Raw genomic sequence first — 24,073 nt, forward strand, 5'->3', positions numbered from 1 at the left:
CTTCACAGGGCTTTACAGCCGTCTCTAAGTGGTTTACAGAGTTAGCATATTGCCCCCAACTATCTGGCTCCTCATTTTACCGACCTCGGAAGGATGGAAGACTGAGTCAACCTTGAGCCGCATTACGATCGAACTCCAGGTTGTGGGCAGAGTTCACCCGCAACACTGCATTCTAACCATTGCGCCACCAGGACTCATTGTTGGAACTTTATTGATATAGGCCAGAGGTAGGCAACCTTGGCTCTTTTATGACTCGTGGACTTCAACTCCCAGAATTCCTGAGCCAGCCATGCTGAGGAGAAAGGGAGAGGTTTCCATGCTGAGCCATGCTGGCTCAGGAATTCTGGGAGTTGAAGTCCACAAGTCATAAAAGAGCCAAGGTTGCCTACCCCTGATATAGGCTGTAATAACAATTTTGAAAGCTGATAGTGTGTCCCCTTCCTTCCCTCTTAAACCAAAGAGGGCCAGGGTGGGGCAGCCTTAAGTTTCTTTCTCCTGCTGTCTTGTCTTCTGGGGCTAATTCATGTTTTGCTGGTGGTCTTTGCATTCCTTCTTCAAGGTCAACTCTGTGGTTCACTATAGAAATAAGCAGTATCCATCTCCGTTGTAGGTATTTCCAGTCATAGCTGTAACTGTATTCTGGAATAGATGTCAGATGCCATAGCGTGATGGAACTGAATATGCTTGGCATGCAAAAGGTCCTCTATTCAGACCCCAGCATCTCAGGAATAAAATTTATCACCCATTGAAAGTGAAGACTTTGGAACATGTCCATGGATGTGCTGCAGACCACGTGACTGGATTCCATTATCCTTGAGCTAAGACTATGCTTGGAGCTGTGGATGTATGTAATCAGGATGGAGCTCTTCTGCCATTACTGGTTTTCTCATTGATGATCAGTGGAACACGAAACAGAGATTTTGTGTTTTTGGAAGGGAGATCCTAGCTGAATTTAGTTGTCAGGGTGTTCTGATTACCTAGAAAAGTTCTGGTCCCTGGATAGATTCAGGAAGAGGCTGATGTTTTGATGCTTCATGCATTTATTAGGCAGACGGATTCATTGGTCCCCAAATTTGATGAGCTGGTATGCATGCTTGGAGACTGTTGCGGGCTATACAGGACTGTAGGGAGTTGTGCAAAATGGCTTATGGGAAAATCTCTTCATAGAATGGTTATCATGAGGCCTCCATCTGTTGTAAAACATTCATTTTACCTGAATACCAATACCTCACTTCATCTGAAGGTTTCTCTGCTAGCTCCGTTTGCTTTTATTCTTTTTCTTGCTAGGAAAGCATACTTCTAAAGGAAGCAGTAGGGGAGAGCAATTCATATTTACTTTCTAAAAAAGAGCTTACAAGAGCCGTTCAGTTTCCATTCTTGGAAATAATCAAATTGAAAGGCTAGCACTTTTTACACCCTTATTTTTTGCATTAGAGACTTTTGTTTTAATAAAAAAATATCCAGTGGGTGACAGGTGCCGAAGGAAAGCACAGTGAGAACCCAAGATATAAAGGTCCCCTTTTGTGTTCTAACTTCATAACGGCTGCTAGAGTTAGAGAAGAAAGAACACAAAGACAGGAGATGAGAATAATGTCATCCAATAAGCAGTAAAACAAAAGGGCCTTTGAATAATTGGCTAGGCCAGCAAGGACTGGAGATGGGCAAATCAGTCATCATAGTGAAATAGAGGGCCGGGCTGCCTTGGAGGTAGCTCTGCTCTGGATACCAGTCTGGAAGCCCAACAGCAGGCAGGGTTGTGGGATCCCACTGAAATCCAAAAATTAAACAGATAGAAATCTGTGGCTTGTCTGAGCTAGTCAAAGCCAGGATCCTTTTTTCACAGTTGCGTAAATGTGGCTGGGCAACTTGACAAACATGTCTGAGTGGTGGAGCCAGCCAGCTAAAAAAAGGTAGCGACGGCTTCTCGATTGTTGCTTGTGCCAGCAATATATTGGTGGATTCCACTATTTGGCTGGGCCTCTTAAGCTCTAAATGGAAGCTTTCCCTCTTTCCCCTCCTCCTCCTCCTCCTCCTCCTCCTCTTCCTGCTGCATCCTCTAACCTCAGTTTACATCTTGTAGCTTCTCTATAAACCTTTATGCCTTGTCAGCTTGGAAGGTTATCCTCGGTCAGACCACAAATACTTCTCTGGCACCCGGACCCTGTTGAGCTTTGCAGTTTAAAAGGTTTCTGAACAATTCCATGCAATAAGAAGCTGCTACTGAAAGTAGGTTGTTGTAATGCTTGAGGTAGCATTGTCCCCAAAAGAAAGAGGGAGTATGCAGATCTCCCTTCAACCGCCAGTAGCTGATCATCTCCTCCCTTCCTTCTGAATCTTACTTTCATATCTGACACGAAAGGGTCATTTCTGCTTGTTGGGTTGGGGGCGGGGGAGGGGGGGAGAATGCAAAGTTTAAACCACGTTAAACTATGTACTATGTGTAAAATAGCAAGTATAGTAATGCTAATAAGCCCAATTTCATTTCAATTAAAGTAGTCAAACCTTGTGCAAATTCAATTCTCGGGTTGCAAGCTTGGCATTTGGTTGGTCCTGCTACCCCTATAATTCATCAAAACAGTCGACACCTTAAATGTTATTCTGTTCACAACTTTTGTTCCATGTAATAGGCAAAGCGGCAGTGGCTTTTTTTTTAAAAAAAAAAAGAGAAGCTAAAATTTAGAGCCCAGCAATAAATATGCAAATACGACAAATGCTGGCGAGTGGAAGATTGATTGTCCCTCTCTGTAATACAATCATGCATGTATATCAGTTAATTTATCTCCTGCTCGGTAATGAGAATCCATAATTATTGATGGGGTAAGAGAGAGGGCTCCACCCCCATACCATTCACCTTCTTATTAGTCTCTATTTAATTCTTGCTAATTTTGTTTTTATTATGCTTTTATCATTCTGTAAGTCTCCCAGAGTCACTCCAACACTGAAATGGGTGTCATATCAACTACAAAAAATTTAAAAAAATTTAAAAAAAGTTCTTCAGAAATTCTTGGCCAACTTTTTTTCCAAACTTTAGCTTGAATGATTGTATTTCTATAGGAATTATATTCAATAGTTTGTGTGAATAATACAAATTCTTGGGATGTAGATAATAGTCTATCAACATATATTACACATGTAGACATAAAAATAAGATGCGATTGGAGACATTCACAGTGATAGAGCTAAATTTTTTAAACAATGGTTTATTGAACACATGTGCTGTCCCGTACACACACACACACACACACCAGACCAATGCTAGTCCACGGAACAATGGCCAGTGAGTCTACAAGGCACTTGAAGGTTTCCCAATCAAAATAAACCCACCAGGCAAATTAAATCCACAGTACAAGAGGGTTCACAAGGCAAGAAAAGTCCAGAGTTCACAAGGCACAATCCAAATCAAGGCACGGTGTCAGTTCAAAGCAAGGAAGAATCACAATGACCAGAAAACACACAGCTAGGAAACGAGCACATTTTCCAGCATCGCTTCCATCTGTCTGTTGTGCTAAATAGCCAGATTCCAGTGCAGCCCATCAAGAAGGGTGAGGCTTTCTCCTTGTGAGTAATCTGGCTGACCTTCTCTGCTCCTGCCTTTGCTCTGCCCTACTTGTTCTTGGATCAAGTGCAGAAGGCAGTTCCTCTTCCTCATCACTGACTGGTTGCAGCTGCATGCTTTCTTCACCTGAAGCCTAAGGCTGTCCTGCTGCAGCTGTGCTTGAACCAAATCCCTGTCAGACAGCTGTTTGGAGCCATTAACTCCCCTCCAGACATGCCTGGAACGAGTTCATCTTCCAAGTTGATATGTGATTATAATTTGTGATTTTTTTTTGCTAGAAACCGGCATTTATTTCTGATTTCCAGCAAAAATCACCCATTAGCTAAAATGGGCTTGCTTAATGACTTCTGTGTCCGTTTAATGCTTGCTTCAAGATTGGCTGACTTCATCCATGGTTTGCATGGAGTGCAAATAAACCAGGGGCAATAAACCACAATCCCACTTAAGTGGGCAACAATGGCAAATTTACACCATGTGGACTTCAACTTCAATTTCTTAGCATGGCTGGCTAAGGAATTCTGGGAGTTGAAGTCCACAAGTTGTAAAGTTGCCATAGTTAACAACCCCTGTGCTAACCCCAACCAGGCAAATGACAGGCCAAACAGTTAAGTCTCATTCCTAAAGGCAAATATTAGCACATTCATCCACATCAATGAAACACCCAGAGGCCCAATGCCCATGAATCCATGGAAGGAAAAGGGGAAATTGCATTTCTCTAAAACTACCATTCCATTCCCAGAAACGAGGGCTGTGTGACCTTCAGAGCATTCTTCCTTCTTGAATCAAAGAAGAGCTCTGTACTGTTTGAAATGAAGTTGCATCACTAGCCCCTTTGATACTGTTGATACTGTATTGTCATTGGTCTAATCATTATGACCTGTGTTAAGATCTGCCAAACTGCTAGCAAACTTGGTTATAATGATTATGGGATGTTGTGGGTGTTTTTGGCTGCAGTTTTATGTTATTTACAATTTTGGTTGTGTTTTTGTACCATTTTTACTCTGTTTTTAATTTTTAGTCACCCAGTCAAGTACGTGAGATGGGTGGCTTTATTTATTATTATTTATTTATTTATTTATTTATTATTTATTTATTTATTTATTAAATAAATAAACAAATGATTGGTGAATATACACAGCCCCAAGGATGTTCTGTCTTCCTCCAAAATGGAAGGGGCCCTACAGGTAGTCCTCGACTTACAACCATTTTAGTGACAGTTGCAACAGGACTGAAGAAAGTGACTTATGACCATTATTCACACTTACGACCTTTGCAGCATCACCTTTTGCAACCTTTTGACAAGAAAAGTCAATGGGGAAGCCAGATTCACTTAACAATCTTGTTACTAATTTAACAGCCATAATGATTCACTTAACAATTATGGCAAGAAAGGCTGTAAAATGGGGCAAAACTCACTTAACAACTGTCTTGCTTAGCAACAGAAATTTTGGGCTCAGTTGTGGTCATAAATCAAGGACTACCTATGTTTGATTTCCGCATTACTGGAAGGGAGAAAGACTGATGGGCAGGCAGAATAATGAAGTGGAGAAGGCAAGGGAGTTTCCTATGGGAAGATGGACTTGTGTTTCACACAATCAATATTTCCATGATCTGAGGAGAAAAGGCTTCCAGGAGACGTTGTGTTTTGCCCCAACAGCCTTGGCAGAAATTGGTCATCTCGATCCAGCTTCAGCCTGCCTTGGCGATAGAAGCTCCATGTGAAGCACACGTACTCCAGGAATACACAGGAAATAGGCCACCCCAGAGCCAGGAAAGGGAGGGGAATTTAGGTGTGAATGTCTTTGAAAGGATGAGAAGGTTTTCTTCTCTCTCAACATTGTGCTTCGGTTATAAAAGCCACATTAGGAAAGCATAGTTGGTGATCTAATGTTCATGTTAGTGCATTATTCTGTGCATGCATCAAAGGCAGGCAGTGTTCGGGCACCCTTTTTAAAATCACTTTTTTATGTGAAAGACGTACGTGGAGACAAGGTAGCAATATTGCCATGGCAACAGATCAGAATGCTTGGCTTAGATTTTCATGCTTTTTTTCCCCAGAAGTTGGGAGTAATATTTTTAATATTTGTAGGTCTGTGCAGCTGTTTACCTATTACCTATTTGATTTCCTGTTTTAAATTGGGCAGTTGAGTACAGGAGTTTGTGGTTAGGTTTTAGCAGTGTGATCTTGGAGGACACAAATTTTAAGATAGGTGCCATTTTGCAGACCCTACGTCTCCCAACATACATGAGCAGTGAGATGCATCTCCCCATCCCTTTCCTTTGGTTATATCAATTTGCAATTTACGGAGCGGTTGGATAAATAAACTGAAAAGGTAAGATTTTGAAACCCAATATCATTTTAAAAATTGTGAGAGAATGGGGGTGTTTGCCATGCAATGGATCTTAGACATCATGAAAGCAACTTTTTTCTGAATTTGTTGAGAGGTTTAATCACTACGAATGTTAGGGCTCCTCTTTCTCCTTCAGGTCCCACCTCTTCTGAAATAGTCCAGTTCAAGCAAATCAATCCTTGACTTACGACCCTAATTGAGCCCAAAATTTCCATTGCTAAGCAAGAGAGTTAAGTGAGTTTTGTCCCATTTTATGATCTTTTTGTCACAGTTGTTAAGCGAATCACTGTAGTTATTAAGTGAATCATATGATCATTAAGCGAATCTGGCTTCCCCCATTGACTTTGCTTGTCAGAAGCCGGCTGGAAAGGTTACAAATGGTGATCACATGTCCCCGGGACTCTGCAACTGTCATAAATATGAGGGCAATTCGGAAACAAACCTCCATTTGGTTATCAATGGCAGACACTCGTAGATACAGAACTTTTATTATGCACATTAAAAAACTACAACATTACATTGCTTTTTGACATAATTGCCATTCAAATTGAGGCACTTGTCATAATGTCTTACAAGGTTTGAAATTCCTTAGTAGTCGCTCGGTGCCAAATCTGGGCTATGGGAGGTGATCCAAAACATCCCAATGGAACTGCTTCAAAAGTTCTTGGGTGCATCTCACATTATTGTCAACCAACACCACATCGGAAGTCAGCATGCCCTGACGCTTGTTGTGGATGGCTTGTCTTAAGTTTTCATAACATTTCACAGTAGACTTCTGAATTGATGGTCAAACCACACTCCATGAACTTCACTAGCAGTACTCCTTTAGCATCTTCACATTTGGTGGGATTTTCTATGGCACCATTCCGGTGTGGTGTTGGTTCATGATAATGCTCGCCCGCACACCGCTAGACGCACCCAAGAACTTTTGAAGCAGTTCCGTTGGGATGTTTTTGATCGCTCCCCCGTAGCCCAGATTTGGCGCTCAGCGACTACTACTAAGGAATTTCAAACCTTGTAAGACTTTATGACAAGTGCCTCAATTTGAATGGTGATTATGTTGAAAAGTAATGTAGTAGTTTTCTAATGTGTATAATAAAAGATCTGTATCTGTGAGTATCTGTCATTGATAACCAAATGGAGGTTTATTTCTGAATTGCCCTCGTACATGCCAGTTGCCAAGCACCCAAATTTTAATCATGTGACCGTGAGGATACTGCAACAGTCATAAGTGTGAAAAACAGTCATAAGTCACTTTCTCAGTGCTGTTTTAATTTTTAAATGGTCACTAAATAAATGGTTGTAAGTCAAGGACTAATTGTATTTGAGAACAGGTAGGTAGTTAGAGCCTCTCTCTCCCTCTCTCTCTCTCTCTCTCACCATCTTTCTCTTGATTGTAGGTGGAATGGAACAGTCATGAATGGTGATGCTCTTTGTCAAGAACCTCCCTCCCAGCTTCCTGACTGGCGGGAATTCTGCGAGCTCCATGCCCAGGCTGCTGCAGTGGACTTTGCTCAGAAATTCTGCCAGTTTCTGAAGGAAAATCCCCACTACGACACCCCTGGAGCCGAGACTTCCTTCTCTCATCATTTTGCAGCAAATTTCTTGGACATCTTCAGCCTGGAGGTCAACAGGGTGTTTGTGTCCAATTCCCCTACGAAATATAACATTGTCCCATTTGTGGGCCTTCAGAACTGCCACATGCCTTATGGACGGGATCTCTTGCCAAGGAAAGAGCAGACTTCTGTGGAGTCTCTAGATAGCATGGACCACACGCTTACCTCCAGCAGGTACTTAAGCCAAACCCAACAGGCTCAGGCAAGAAAAGTCTCTTCCTATGGCCAGTCCCGAAGCTCAGAAGATGTCTCTGTGCACAGTTCTTCTAAGACAAAATTCAAGAAAGGTTTTTCTCTGAGGAACATGAGCTTGTGCGTGGTGGATGGCATGAAGGAGATGTGGCATCGGCGGTCTTCTCCAGAGCCAGGCGCAGAAGCCATGCAAAGCAAACAGTCTGAGCGGGAACATTGTCCTCCTGGTAGCAAAGAACAAAGCGAATCCAGAGAGAAATGGACCCACAAACTCTGGCTTTCAAAGGGGCAATCTTCTAAAGTGGATTTATTGGACATTCAGAGAGAGGGAACTCTTCGCTACATGGTTGCTGATGACACAAACTGTGTGGGCAGCTCTCAGTGGCAAAAATGCCGTTTGCTGCTAAGGAAAGCAGTAAAGATAGAGGGGGAAAGGTTCCTTCTAGAGTTCTACGTTCCTCCCAAGGTAACCAGACTTCATTACTGATGTTTTGCATGCAGTTTTTCCTAATAATTCATTTGTTTGCTGGTAGCCATAGAGAAGCCTGCAGATTAAAAGGTAGAGGAGATTCAAACTCTGCTTCATGTGGTCAAGTTCCGTTTACAAGTGAAATTCAGGTGCTCCTTTTTATCTGGTGTTTGCAGGAATATAAATCACTGTTTCAGCATTTGTAGGACTTGTTCATACCTAAATCGAGAACTGTGGCAAAGAATCTCACATTATGGTTATACAGATGTGACATATACTGTTACATGACATTTATGACCTTAGAGACACTGGCTCGACATCTGGGGGACATGTTCCGAATTGTTTATCCCTTTGGATAACTTTTCGAAAGTATCCCAACATCCAGTATGTTCCTGCTACCTAATATAGGCAGTCCTTGACTTACAACCACAACCAAGCCCAAATTTTCCATTGCTAAGCAAGACAGTTAAGTGAGTTTTGCTCCATGTTATCACCTTTCCTGTACAGTGAATCACTGCAGCTGTTAACTTAGTAATGTGAATCTTTACAATTTTACCATGACACCAGGATACTGCAACCGTCATAAATATGACCCAGTTGCTAAAGGTCTGAATTATGATCACATGACCATGGGGATGCTGCAACAGTCGTAAATGTGAAAAACAATCATAAGTCGTTTTTTTCATAGCTGTTTTAACTTCAAGCTGTCATTAAACGAATGATTGTAAGTTGAGAACCACCTGCTAAGTTAAGTACAAAATTACAAAATAAGAGTTGTAATATAATATTAACATGTGGGCGCAACGTTGGCTACTTGTTTTTCTTCCTTCCATGCTTAAAAAAAATAGATTGTGGGGAAATGTTTTGCTATTTCCATATTTAAAATTAAGTAGGTCCTGATATATGTGGTCAGATGATATGGTAGCTACTCCCATTTCAGTAACTCTATATCTTATATCTCCATCTGAGCACTCATAATTGAGTTGTTCATTATTTCAGCACCTGTAAGATTCTTGGATGACTTGACTATTCTGGGATAGATAATGCCAGACTTTGCTTTTTGGAGCCCCATATAGTCTTGGCAGCTTCCAGTTTGTTGTCCGTGAAATTAGCAAGTGCTGTGTCAGATGCTTCCTTCTCAAGCTGCTTTGGCGTGCAGCTCTTCCAGATGTCAATGTTCAAAAATAGTGCAGAGTGCAACCTGAGAGGTCTTGAGCTTCATGAGATGATTAATGTTGACTTTTTTTCTTTTTTGTGAGCCATATGGACACTTTGTGCAGATCGTGGACGATAGCTGAATACTTCTTTCATGATAAAATGGAGGGGTGGTTATTTTTCCCCCCCTCGGTTTCTCTGTAGCAGTTCTGAATCTGCTTTATTCTCATTCTTCACCACAGTTGTACAGGTGGCTTACCACCACAATTGAGCCCAAAATTTCTGTTGTTGTAACTCATTTGTTAAATGAATTCTGCCCCATTTTATGACCTTTCTTGCCATAGTTGTTTTAAGTGAATCACTGCAATTGTTAAGTTAGTAACGTGGTTGTTAAGTGAATTTGCCTTCCCCATTGACTTGGTTTGTCAGGTGGCAAAAGTGAACACATGACCTTGGGATACAGCAGTGGTCATAAACATGAATCAATTGCCAAGCATCTGAATTTTGATCACATGATCAGGGGATATTGCAAAGATCAAAACTGTGAAAAAAAGGTCATAAGTTACATTTTTCAGTGCCGTTGTTACTGTTGTAAGTCGAGGACTACCTTTATATAGCTTGTTTGAAATATATGACTCAGATAGGATAGCCTCCCTTGTTAGTAATTTAATGTTGAATCCGAATCTTAACCTGGTTGATAAGGCTAGCTTTTTTCAGAAAATCACAGAGACTCCAGTATATACAAGCCTTCTCCATCCAGGTACTTTCCAGACAACATCTGGAATTTCCCATTAGCATTTGATCATGCTTGCTAGAAATTCTGGGGCTGTAGTACTAATCCATCTGGAGGTCATCAGGTTGGAAAAGATTAAACAGTCTGCTATCTGTTGGGAGAAAAGATGACTGTAGCTCTCAAGAGCAAAATGAAACGAAGCAAAGCAAATTCCTAAGTTGCAAGCAAAATTGTTCGGTCACCTCCTTTGCAGCGACATGGAAGGAGGAAAGGAGACTAGAGAATATACGAGCTCAGGGCTCCCCCTGACTCATTCCTATGATGATCAAATAATTGTTGATTACTTTCAAATACATCTTCCTTGTATCTATGTAATTATATATACTGAATCAGATTATGGATCCATCAAGTGCAATATTGACTAGGTGCTCTCCAGACTATTTCTGGCAAAAGTGAATTACAAACATTGCAGAGCTAAATAATTTCCATTGGCATATCTAGTGTGGGCCACCTGGGATCTTCTGCATGTAAAACCTGGACTTTCCCACTTGTTACAATAACCTGAGATAATGTATTTGTGAACAGACTATTTGATGCATTTAGCCCAGTGATATCTGTTGCAATACTAGTAGGACTCCAAAGTATAAAGCAGATGTTTTCTTAAGCTTTGCTACTTGAAATCCTTACTGTAGGAGCATTAAGCTAAATGTGCAAAGCAAGAACTCTCCTGTGGAATATGACTCTTTTTCATTACGCAGTGGCTACTGGTAGAGGAAAGCAAAATATTCCAGCCATTTCCCAGATTTACGCATACCATTTATTTATTTATATCCCACCTTTATTATTTTTATAAATAACTCAAGGCAGAAAACACACACAGTACTCCTTCCTTTTATTTTCCCCACAACAATAGCCCTGTGAGTTGGGTTGGGTTGCAAGAGAGTAATTGACACAAAGACATCCAGCTGGCTCTCATGCTAAGGCAGGACTAGAATTCACAATCTCCTGGTTTCTAACCTGGTGCCTTAACCGCTAGACCAAATTGGCTTTCAGCGGTGCTTCTATTGAATTTTTTTCTTATTTTGTTGTTTGCATTCCTTGCATTCCTTGTTTATGAATGAACTTGAATTTGTTATGGCTGTCTCCTCCAGTTGACTCTGGGCAGCTTACAAAATCATAATACACCATTTAAACAGCTAAAAGCATAAACAATAAAACAGAATCTGACAGCCCTGACCAAAAACAACCTTAACAATAAAAATATCACAGGGCCCCCCATAAGTACATTGTCAGACTTCGGAAAAGAGTCAGGTCTTAAGTGTTTTCTGGAATCCCAAAAAAGTGGGCACCATCCATATCTCTGGGATGATACTGTGACAGAAAATACATGCTCTTTGGTCCCATAGAATGACAGACTTCAGTTGAGGGACCTGGGATGCACTGACTGTCCAAATATACAGGTGGGCAGAAACAGTTGGAGGTGGATGATCCCTCAGATAACCAAGCTCTATGCCATAAAGCAGGGGTCCTCAACCTTGGCAACTTTAAGACTTGTGGACTTCAACTCCCAGAATTCCTCAGTTGAAGTCCACAAGTCTTAAAGTTGCCAAGGTTGAGGACCCCCGCCATAAAGAGCTTTATAGGTAACAACCAGCACTTTGAATTGCACCCAGAAGTTAACTGGCAGCCAATACAGCTTGCATAGTTGTGGTGCCAAATAACCATAGTGTGAAGTTCCTATTATTGCTCATGCTGCTGTATTTTGAGCCAGGCTGCAACTTCTAATAGGCCTTCAGGGACATCCCTATATACATCAAATTGCAATAGTTCAGTTGTGAGATGACGGGGGCATGAATATTCTTGCATAGCAATATGTCTGTGTACATACTCCCCCCTCTTAATGGATTGTTTCTTTTTAAAGATTTGGGAAGTGATTGATGAAGTAGCTTGTTTATTCTTCACTTTTCAGCTTGTGGCATCTCTCATATTTGTTCTCTTTTATACACCATATATGGCACTTTTCCCTTCCTCCAAGTATTGCTCTGAGACTTGGAAAAAAATACAATATATTCTGGCACAGACATGTCAAACACAAGGCCCGGGGGCTGAATCCGGCCCGCGAAGTGGTTTCATGTGGCCCACGAAGCCATCCTGGAAACAGTGAGGGAATGGTCCCCACTGCCTTGGCCCTGGCCCAGAGACCCTCCTTCTGCCAGAGACCCTCAGATCTGTCCCACTCCTGCCCAGGTCCCCATAGGCACCCTTGATGCGAACGATGTAGAGTTGGCCACGCCTACCCAGTAGGCCATACACACTCTAGCCATGCCCGCCCACTAGGCCACGCCCACCATGGCCATACCCACCCGGCCTCCTGAGGGCAACCGCAATGCTGATGCGGCCCTCAATGAAATTGAGTTTGACACCCCTGTTCTAGCAATTTAAGTTGATACTAAGCAAATTGGGATTGAAGGTTCCTGGGAACTTTAAGTTAGTGAATTACAAAAAGTAATGACTTAAAATACTGCCATGCTTCTTTTTCTGATATATTTTTGTTAAACCTTTTTAATATGTGTATATAAAACTGGAAGGGGACCCCTGCTTCCCAAAAAAGAAAAAAATCAGATGTATAAGGAAGAGATTTATAAGGATGATACATGTTTCAGTGCATATATGAAGGCAACTGAATAAACCATATATAGTATATCATTTAAAAACCTGTTAATAAATACTCCACACTCCACAAAAATATAAATAAAGGGGCCATGGACAACACAGTATGAATTCAAAATTTCAACTGAAAAGAAATTATGATTCTCAATAAAGCCCACCCAATATTTGAAGCAAGAGAGGCTAACCCAGGGGTCGGCAACCTGAAAAAGCAAAAGAGCCATTGGGAACTGGTTCCATCACACATAAAAAAGTGGGAGCCGCGCGCGTGCATCCACGCACACGCATGCGCATAAAACAAAATGTTTTGTGCATGTGCAAAATGTTTTGTTTTTTGCACATGCGCAAAAGTTTTGTTTTTTGCGCATGCGCGTGCGTGGATACCCGCACGCGGTTCCAGTTTTTTTTATGTGGACGCACCTGCACGCCAGTGGTGACGGGTCTCCCTGGTGACGGGCGCTGGGTTGCGGCGCTGCCTTCAGCCCGGGCGCCGCTGGAGCCACCCCTGGGACCTCCAAACTGCCACCCGAACACCCGTTTGGAGGTGCGCGCGCACCTCTCCAAAGGTTGCGCGCGCACCTCTCGGAACGGGCAGCGGCGGTCCCCGTTTGGAGACCTGCGCACTCAGCTCTCAAAACCTTTGGAGACCTGCTGGTGTTCGGGCTGAGGTGCAGTTTGGAGACCTGCTCGTGCCGGTTTAGAAAGCTGCCGCAGCCCGTTTACAGAGCTACTGAAGGCAGTAGCTCTGTAAACGGGCCGCGGCAGCTTTCCAAACCGGCACCAGCAGGTCTCCAAACAGGTACTGCCGCTGCCCGTTCCGAGAGGTGCGCACGCAGCTCTCCAAACCTTTGGAGTGGTGCGCGCGCACCTCCTCCCATTTGGAGTGGTGCGCACGCACCTACGCCTGTTCCGAGAGGTGCACGCGCAGCTCCCCAATCCTTTGGAGTGGTGCGCGCACACCTCCCGTTTGGAGTGGTGCGCACGCACCTCCTCCCGTTTGGAGTGGTGCGCGTGCACCTCCTCCTGTTTGGAGTGGTGCGCACACACCTCCTCCCGTTTGGAGAGGTGTGCGCGCACTGGGCGACCGGGAGCCGCAGGAGACGGCTTAAAGAGCCGCATGCGGCTCCGGAGCCGCGGGTTGCCGACCTATGGGCTAACCTAAAGTAATATAGGGGTAGAGTGGATGATGGTGAATAAGCTGAAGCTGAATCCCAGTACAGATGGTCCTCAACTTACGGCCCCATTTAGGCCAAAATTTCTGTTGCTAAGTGAGACAGTTGCTAAATGAGTTTTACCCGATTTTACAACCTTTCTTGCCACAATTGTTAAATGAATCCCTGCAGTTGATAAGTTAGTAACATAGTTGTTAAGTGAACCTGGCTTCCCCGTTAACTCTGCTTGTCAGGTCACAAAAGGGAATCATAGGACCCTGGACACTGCAACCATCGTTAATACATACCAGTTGCCAAGCATCTGAATTTTGATCATGTGACCAGGGGGAATGCTACAGCGGTTGTAAGTGTGAAAAATGGTCACAAGCCACTTTTTCAGTGCCATTGTAACTTTGAACAGTCACTAAATGAACTGTCATAAGTCAAGGACTATCTGTAGTGTATCTGGATTGAGGAACTGGAGGAATTGCCTGTTCTGCATGAGATTGCACTGCCTTTAAAGAAACAGACCCTCAGTTTGGAGGTGCTTCAAGATCCATCATTGTTATTGAGTGCTCAGATCACCTATGGTCACAAGCGCTTACTTTCAAAGTAGGCTGCAGTGCCTTTTTATGGATATGGTTAGTTTGGCCATTCCTGCACTGGTGTAACCTCAAGATCAAATTATTTAATGTACTGCTTTTGAGATTATGCCAAAAAGTACAACTGGTGCAGAATGTTGTGGCTAAGTTGTTTTCTGGAGCACCTTACTCTACATCTCTTGCATTTGTGTGAAAAAAATTTCTGCCCTGGTTGCCAGTCTATTAACTAGATCAGGGCTTTTCAACCGGTGGTACGTGTACCACTGGTGGTACGCGAGCACGTGGCTGGTGGTACGTGGCATTGCCTTCTCCCTCGCCTCCCCCCCACCTCGCTCCTTCCCAAATCGCTTGCGGAAAACATGCTGCTTGGCGGCGGCCTGCAGGAACCCTACCGAGGCTGCACGAAGAGCGCAGGTGCAGAGTGAGGCCCCGCCCTCCCCAGGGAGTCACTGTGCAGCAACTGGATTGACTTCCAGCACTGCCCACTACTAGAGAGGGCCTGGCCGGATGGAGGCTTCCAACCGAGCCAGGGCGCTCCCCCCCACGCTTCCAAGGATGACTGCCACCAGCTGCGGGGGTGATGCCTTGCAGCCACCAATCCTGCTGTGGGGTGGAGCGCCAGCAGCCACGAGGCCACACCAGCCCGGAGCGAGTGAATCAGGTAGGAGGCAGGCAGCCCCTTCGGCCATAACCGCCCCTTCCCCCTGCCCTGCCCCGAGAAACAGAAAGAGACACCTCCCTTTGCACTCTGCTCGCTCCCTGCTGAAAATGTTTAGTTTGGATCTGTGGCCCGCCAAGGAGCTGATTGGCTTCATCAAATTCTTGCAATGGATGAGTGGTCGCGGCCGGAGGCGCCCAGTCAGCAGGGCCTCGGCGGGCTACGCAGCGCAGAGCCAGGATGCCACGCAGAGCCCACAGCCGGAGCGGGCTCTCTTGACCCCCCCCAAAAGGGTCAAAAACAACGCAAAGGAGGCAACCAAGGGGGGTTTGCCACATGCGTGTGCAATCTGGGCTCTGCAATTTCCCACTGCCCCTGTCGCATCTGGGGGGAGGATCGTGGGTGTTTTTTTGGGGGGTGTTGCAGCCAGTTCCTTCCCCCATCCCCTCGTCCCGAGCAGGATAGGGTGAACTTTCCTCCCGCCCGCTCTGCTTTTGCCCAGTTTAGCGCCTCTGCCTGCATTTTTCCCCCTATCTCTGGGGCTAGCCCCCTTTTGCTCGCTCTCTCGCTTACTGCCCTGTTGCTTCCAAATGCCTCTTGGTCGCGAGCAAGTGGTGTTTGGAAGTGTTTGGAAGCGACGGGGCAGTAAGTAAGTGAGCAAGCAAGCAACAGGCCTTTGAAAGAGACGGTAAGCAAGCAGAAACCTGGGCATCTCCTGGAGAGTTGGGGCCGCTTTCCCTTACTGGAAAGAGCCTCTCCTCCTTTGGCTTCATCCGGCTTTGCAGTCGGTTGGCGCCTCGGAAGGTGAATCGTTAAAAGAATCCCAGCGCTCTGATGGCTTTCCCTGAGAGGCCGGCACCTCTTCTTGGCTCAGGCAGGTCTGCGTGGAGGATCTGGGGAGGCCAGTGTCCCCAGTGCCTTCTCCCTCCTCCTCCGGTGGCTGCTGTGGAGGAGCGTGGGTGGTTGTGTCAGGGACAAGTGGGAAGAGCCGGCTCAGTATTTTAGAATGGGACATTGTTAGCAGCGCTCACTCCATTTGAGATACCACAAGCGCACTAACATAAAGTTATTTTGCTTGATCTCGGCTCTTGGAAAATCTTAGGCTTTTGTCTCCGGAAAGGGGTGGGGCTCGTAAACACTAGTGCACGTGTTGCTGAAGTGCCTGGAGACTCAGCAGCTCATTCGCCTTCTCAAAGAGAAGCTGCATCTCCCCTTCTGCCCGATGAGCAGTGAATTATATGTGGACACAATTGCAAACCGGCTCGTGTTCTACCACCTTTTAAATTGCTAGAACTCGAGGCGCATGAGCCTTGTTGCCTTGGGAGTGATGTTGACTTGCCCAAATCGTTCCTTGTCTGGAGGAAGGAGTTGGAGCTGCTCCGGCAGGCTGCTTCTGTGACAGTGGGGCATGCTGGTGCCCTGCGCTGCGCTCCGTCTGCAGGAACTGCCCTGGGAAAGGTGGAAGCGCAGCTGTGATCTGGGATGGTCAACTGCTCCGACGTGTTTCTGTTGCTGGAATAAAGCTTATTAAATGACCTGGCAACCTCCGAGTATCATTGATAGATCTTCCCCAACTTTCCTCTGGTGCTTCATAAAGAGTTAAGTGGGCATCAGGTTGCTTGGTAAAAATGGATTTGGAAGGAAGGAAGGAAGGAAATGACAATGGGAGGGAAGGAGGAAAGGACAAAGAGGGAAGGAAGGAAGGAAGGAAGGAAGGAAAGAAGGAAGGAAGGGACAATGGGAGAGAGGGAGGGAGAGAGAGAAATAGAGAGAGGGAGAGAGAGAAGGAGAAAGAAATGGAGGGAGAGAGAAAAAAATACAGAGGGAGAGAGAAATAGAGAGAGGGAGAGAAAAAGAAGGAGAAAAAGGGAGGGTAATAGAGAGGGAGAGAGAGGGAGAAATAGAGGAAAAGAGAAATAGAGGGAGAGAGAGAAGGAGAAAGAAATAGGGAGGGAGAGAAAAAATACAGAGGGAGAGAAAGGAAGAGAGAAGGAGAAAGAAATGGAGGTAAATAGAGAGAGGGAGAGAGAAAGGGAGAAAGAGAGAGAGAGAAAGGGAGAAATAGAGGGAAAGAGAGAAATAGAGAGGGAGAGAAAGGGAAAGAGGGAAAGAGAAGGAGAGAGGGAGGGGGAGAGAGAAAGAAAGAGAGAGAGAGAGGGAGAGAAAGAGAGGGAGAGAGAAATTAAATTAGTAACATGGTTGTTAAGTGAATCTGGTTTCCCCACTAACTTTGCTTGTCAGAAGGTTGCAAAAAGCGATCACATGACCCTGGAACAATGTGACCATCATAAATATGAATCAGTTGCCAAGCATCTGAATGTAAATCACATGACCCAGGGAATGCTGCAACGGTCATAAGTGTGAAAATGGTCATAAGTCACTTTTTTCAGTGCCGTCGTAACTTTGAACAGTCACTAAACGAATTGTAAGTCGAGGACTACCTGTACTTCATCATTTTTTTCCTTTTTTGGGGGTGGGGGTGTCAAGTTTTTGACACCTTGCTGGGCGACTGGTGGTACTCGGACATTGCCTTATCCTAAAAGTGGTACAATGGGTGAAAAGGTTGCAAAGCCCTGAACTACTAGAATAGCTTAATGATGTGGGTCTAGTATGTAGAGCTTTAAACAATTAGGAATCGCATTATTTTTAAAAAGCCTTGGATTCAATCGGCCTTACAGGAATCTAGGACCTTCCTTGGGCCGTGCCCAGTGGTGACTCTCCAGGGGGACTGCTGGTGAGGAGGGAGGCGCGGGGGGAGGCGGGGCTGGGGCAACAGCACACATGCCCACAGAGAGGGCTCTGAGTGCCACCTCTGGCACACGTGCCATAGGTTCGCCATCACTGATCTAGAGTTTTTGGAAATCTACATGAATTTTACTGCAAATAAACCACTGTCTCACATCAGATTGTGTTTCTTGTTTAGAAGCAAATGAACAAGTGTGAAACCCAGAATGTTGCATGCAAGCAGTTTCCAAGGTCAAGGCCCTTGGAAGGTCAAGAAAGGCTCATATTGCCAGTTGGTTTAGAATGAACGTTGAGTTACGTAAGTGTTATAAGGGCAGCTGTTAAAAGGAGACAGTAAATGTTGACTTGCTAGCATGACTAGATCGAAAGAATTTCCTATGTCCCAGAGTTGTTTCTGTTCCTTTTCTGCCCTGTGCTTGTCAACTGTGGGTGTAGAGGAAGAACCAACCCTACAACTGGAGGGCTTTGATGCCACTGAGCTGTGAAGTGTGCTTCCTTTTTGGATTTGCAAGACTCTTGCTAGGCCAGCTGTCCGAGCAGCTGAGTGTAAAACATACCCTTGGCCGTAAGCAGTTTGAGGGTTGCAGCCTGGGTGAGTGGATAGAAATGCTGTGCTCAACAATCTTACATGAGCGCCTTCATCATGCTGTGGTGATCTCTGAAAATTGAGCCAAGGGGAATTTGCTAGTGTGAGCATACCGGACAAGAGTGCATGGAAAATCCCATTCAGGTGAACTCCTTTTATGGCGCCAAACAAGCGAGAGATCTTGTTTCCATTCCTCCCCTTCTGAGTCTTTCCTTACTCCCCAAGGAAAGCCAAGTTGTAGTTGGAAAGATTGTTTTCTTCAGGCAGATTTAGGATAATTTTTAATTTGGCCTAGAAAATAAGTCTGTTTAAATATGTTCTTACATTGCCCTGCATTTTCATGGATACTAGAGAATTATATAGTAAACATGAATAAAGTCAATGATCAGTTGACAATTTAAAACCAGCAGAACAAGAGGAAGAAATTGCTTTGAAAATCAATAAAGGAGAATATTTGTAGCTCCTCTCTGAGCTTGGTTGTTTTCTTGCAGACATTTCATTACCTAAACTAGGTAAACATCATCAGTGCTAGTGCAGGCTATTAGCACTGAGGGTTTTACCTAGTTTGAGTAATGATACGTCTACAAGAAAGCAACCAAGCTTTCATGCGTGAATATATAAGTAACAGTGATCCCACAAAGATTAGGAGGTCAATGCCATTTCTATTCTCTCTCAGGAGAGAATCCGAAAGCTGGGGCACTGTAGATGACCAAGCAGAACCCGAGGGCAGGGTCAAATGCATCAATAATCTGGAGTCCCTATAAGTAAAGGTAAAGGTTCCCCCACACATACGTGCTAGTTGTTTCCAACTCTAGGGGCCAGTGCTCATCTCCGTTTCAAAGCCGAAGAGCCAGTGCTTGTCCGAGGATGACTCCGTGGTCATGTGGCTGGCATGACTAGATGCCAAAGGCGCACGGAATGCTGTTACCTTCCCACTGTAGTGGTCCCTATTTTTCTACTTGCATTTTTACGTGCTTTCGAACTGCTAGGTTGGCAGAAGCTGGGACGAGTAACAGGCGCTCACTCTGTTACGTGGCACTCGGGATTTGACCTGCCAAACTGCCGACCATCTGATCGACAAGCTCAGCGTCCTAACCCACTGAGCCACCACGTCCCTCAACCGGAGTCCCTATAGCCCCCCCCCCCAAACAAAGCTACTGTAAGTCAAGCCCCTTCCTGAAGTCCATTGACTTTACTGGCTCCAATTTGACTTGACCATTAGTAGATCAGATTCTTGGATAGAGGCACCATGGAATAAACTCGTAGTGTTTTTGAGCTCTATCTTGGCTCCTGATTTCTTGTGCCTGACAGGCACCATCACAGAGGAGTTACTCCATCAAAAATTCTTCCCTAACAAGCAACTGTCATTACATATAATCTTTTCTTCTGATGCACTGTCCTTACCCTTGCCAACTGATCTCTACATTTTATTATTCAAGGCGCACAATTTCCTGCCACTTTTGGCTAGGAAATCAATACAGTAGGTATACTAAGCTTCCATTAGACTTAATTCGCCGAAAATAGTTGGGAGGCAACAGTTCCTGTCTTTGCCTACTAAAGGGATATCATTACATTACAGCTGGACACTGTGGTCCTGAACACAATGTCAAATATAAAATCATTCCTGCCCACAAAAAAGTTCTCACCTCTCCCTTGTAAGATGTGGGGACTTTTTCTCTAGTAACTCTAGTAAGAAGGCAGCATGACCCTGTTTAAAATACATGGTCAAATTGTACTGATTGAATATATTTAACGAAAAAGTACACTAGCTCTCAAAGATTTAAGACTTAGCACAGATTATATCAGTCCTTTGAGGTAGACCGTGATAAGAAATCAACATCACAAGGAGTACTAGAAATCTGTTTTATTGATTATTTATTGATATTAATGCTGGCTGGGGAATTCTGGGAGTTGAAGACAGCACATCTTCAAGTCACCGAGGTTGAGAAACACTGATGTAGGCAAAAACAACAGAATCTTGAAATCTATTCATGTTTCCCCTCCCTCTGTCTCATACAAAAGAGTATCAAGGAGGGACAATCTTGAGTTTCTCTTCACACTGTTTTCCTGGGTTAAATTTGTTTTCCTAGCAGCTGCCACCTACCTTCATACTCGTTTCTGGATTAAGATCTGATCCTGCACTTGTTTCTGGGAAATGGGATGTGTTGTATTCTTCCTGTGGGGAAATAGCATGAGGTATGATGTAGTAGACCCCATATTTCAATAGGAACAACAGAGAAAAATTCAACATTTTAGAAGTGTTGGTATATTTTAGAGTTTCATGTTCTTGCAGAGTTCTTGTACCAGTTCTGCCATAATGGATTATGGAATTTCTCATTCAAGCTAAAAAGCACAAAAGGGTGGAAATTATTGAACTAGAATAACATTTAGTGAATGCTGTCCCCTTTTCCTTAGGCCTTAACCTCTGGCCTAGTTAACTGATATGCTGATTTGACTTAACTGGCAATTTCCAGCATTAAGAAACATAATTATTTGGGGCATGAGAACAGAAAAACAATTAAGTGAGCAATTGTAACTGTTATAAACAATTATCAATGGCTACAATTTACCGCTATGATATTGAATAATATGGCAATATTGCTTCCTTTTTACACCGGATAAATATTTTGCCTTTATTTGTACCTCTTTGGAGACTTCCCATTAAGAAAATCTCTGCCAGAATAAAAGAATTGGTTGTGTCTTCTGAGGCTCTTTGGCTCCAATCTCTTCAACCTTTTGTGCCTCGGACTTGCAGTTTACATTTCTTTTGTTTTAAAAAGCATATTATTCGAAGAGCTTGACGTGGAATTCATTTGTGCTTATACTCTAACAGGAAGTATACCATCTGAGCAGTCAGGTTCACTTTATTTATAACGGGCTTTTTTGTTTTTATCAAACCCTTTTACTTTAGCTTTCTTTGACTCTTACTTAGCTTGCCTGGCTTTAATTATTAAAATAGAAATGGAAAGTTATTGCATTCGGTTTATCCACATCAAAATTCTTTTTATTTTTGAAAGAAAGAAGTTGATAATACAACACAGTGCAGAGATATGAAAATTAAATTTATTAACTTCTATTTCCCACTGAATACCATGTTTTTAATTAAAAGCACTTGGAATTACTGAAAAGCAGAAGGGAAGTGATGTGTTTGAATAATGGCACAGGCTAGTATAACATTTGCATTCTTTTTAACTGCTTTGGTATGCTTCAGAGCAAAATGTTAGTTTTTGTCATTAGGTTTTCTTTAAATCTCTTTCTATCCATTTGGCCTTTCAGGCTTCCAAAGCAAAGGTCAGCATCCCTCTCTCAGCTATTATTGAAGTGCGCACAACTATGCCATTGGAGATGCCAGACAAGGATAACACCTTTGTGCTGAAGGTAAGGCAGCATGGCCTGAAAAACATCCCGGATGAGTGTGTTCCATGTATTATAAATGACACATTCTACAAACTAATACTAAGAGCATCATGCAGATCCTGTTTGACTTGGGTGTGTTGGGATTAAAACGTATTGTGCAAAAGCTGCAAAAGCTTCATAAACTACAATAATGTTGCTGTAGATCCGGTGATTCATGTAGGAAGTGCGGTGGCTGATTTTCAGTTATGGGCTTTTCAACTTCCTGCAGAGTGGATTGATAACCACCAAGATTTGGACAGAGTCTGAATATAGGTAACCCCTGACTTACAATCATTCATTTAGTGACCATTAAAAATTACAATAGCACTGAAAAATGTGACTAGTGACTTATAACTTGCATTTACAACTGTCACAGTATCCCTGTGGTCACATGATCAAAATTTGGGTACTTAGCAACCGATATGTATTTATTACATTTGCACATCCTAGGGTCACATGATCACTATTTGTGACCTTCCCAAACAGCTTCCAATAAGCAAAGTCAATGGGGGATCTGGATTTCCTTAACGACCACATGATTCATTTAACAACTGCAGTGATTCGCTTAACAGCCATAGCAAAAATAGTTGTAAGATTGGGTAAAACTCATTTAACAACAGATTTCCTTAGCCAAGGAAATTCTGGTTCCAATTGTGGCTATAAATTAAAGACATTCTGAATATGCAATTCCAGCAAACCAAAGGGCTGCAAGAAAGAGGAAGAAATGTGAGAATGTAGAGTCTATAAGACATCATTGGTTTCTGGAAGTTCTGCCCAACTGTTTCATATCAGCCATGATTCAGCAGAACCTAAACCCAGATCCCTGGATGGATCTTGGCAATTGGCATTTCAGGTTGAATATTTAAGTACATTTGAATATCCCCAATCTTTCTTTTGTGAAGAGGTTTCTTTCCCATGGAAGGAGGGGAAAAAAGTAGTTTTCTTCAGAGTGGATGCTCTGTGTGTATCAGAAGATGGATATATAATAGGCACTGTAGTCCACTTTCAGCATAAAAATCTAATTTAGGAATGTCCTTCTTATAAGAACTTCTCTTCAGCCCCCTCCCTAAAGAAAAAATTGCCTATGCTTCTCAACCACAGGATTAGAAAGAATTCTGAGGTTTCTGGATTGTCTTTGTCACTTGTATTGTCTACTTTTTTGCACTTGCATGGAATTACTGAATACATCACAGAGTTCATAAGCTTCTATATGGAAAAACTATAGATGGCTCCCAAGTGTAATGTAGTCTGATGATTTTTCCTTTTTTCTGGACATTTATTTTATTTTATTTTATTTATTTTTTACTTTATTTTGTTTTGTTTTCTGCTACTCTACTCAAAGGAACTCAGAGCATCTTATCTTTGCAACAGTTTCCAAGGCTATGGCTTTGGGAAGGGGAAGTGCTATTGGTTGCCTATGAAAACAAAAGGAAATTTTCCCATGTGTCCCAATCCACAATGCTTAGAATGAAGTGGACTGTATCCCCCAAAAAGCATATAGGCTGTGATAAATTTGTCAATCGTAACTTGCCAGAAGACTCTTGGCTTTTATTACTAAAGTCTCTCTCCCTCACTCTGTGAATGTGTGCATGTGTAAGAGAGAGAGATGTGTTCAGGCTGTGAGCCTCTATGCCTAGATCACAATACTACTTAACTTTAAAAACAGGAAATGCAGAGCTGTTTTCAATCATTTGCCCAGCTCTCGCCCTTCTAGTTTATGCATTTTAATGAGCTTTCCTTTTCTCTTTTCATTAAAATTGCAGCATTGCCTTATAAGCCCCGAACTAACAGGACTGAAAGGATGCCCTGTGGCCTTGGCTGTTGCCATAGCAACTGGCCTAGCTGCTGCCTGAGCAGTTTTCTGACAAATCAACAAACTTCCATCCGAGCTCCAGTTCCCAATTCAGGGAGAATAAAAGGGGCTTTTGTGAGGAGTAAGATCCTTGGTGTTTGCTTTGTCTTTAGAAATCTCTGGGCACTGGATTTAATTTCATTTTCTGTTTTGGGAGCTTCTGAAAAAAACATGTTATGCTGTCTGTCTGAATTGTCTGGAATACATAGAATAAAAAGCAGAGCCCTTCCCCAAGCTGGTGCCCTCCAAATATGTTGGAATTTTATTTTCCATAATTCCCAATCCATGTTTCTTGCTGGCCAGGAATTTTAGGAACAGTTGTGCAACATAGCGTGCATTAGGTT

General features: G+C 43.4%; 1 protein-coding gene across 1 annotated transcript in view; it reads left to right on the plus strand.

Annotated features, from left to right (window-relative positions):
• SH2B2 (SH2B adaptor protein 2) overlaps window positions 1-24,073 on the plus strand; it is a 71,343-nt gene that overhangs the window by 24,451 nt on the left and 22,819 nt on the right. Inside the window, exons 3-4 of the mRNA XM_083350662.1 lie at window positions 7,308-8,181; window positions 21,758-21,859. Coding sequence (XP_083206788.1) covers window positions 7,324-8,181; window positions 21,758-21,859 — 960 coding nt within the window. The 5' untranslated portion in view covers window positions 7,308-7,323. The remainder of the gene's footprint in view (window positions 1-7,307; window positions 8,182-21,757; window positions 21,860-24,073) is intronic.

Source organism: Vipera ursinii (assembly GCF_947247035.1).
Source record: "Vipera ursinii genome assembly, chromosome: 1".
In the NCBI taxonomy this organism is placed as follows: domain Eukaryota; kingdom Metazoa; phylum Chordata; class Lepidosauria; order Squamata; family Viperidae; genus Vipera; species Vipera ursinii.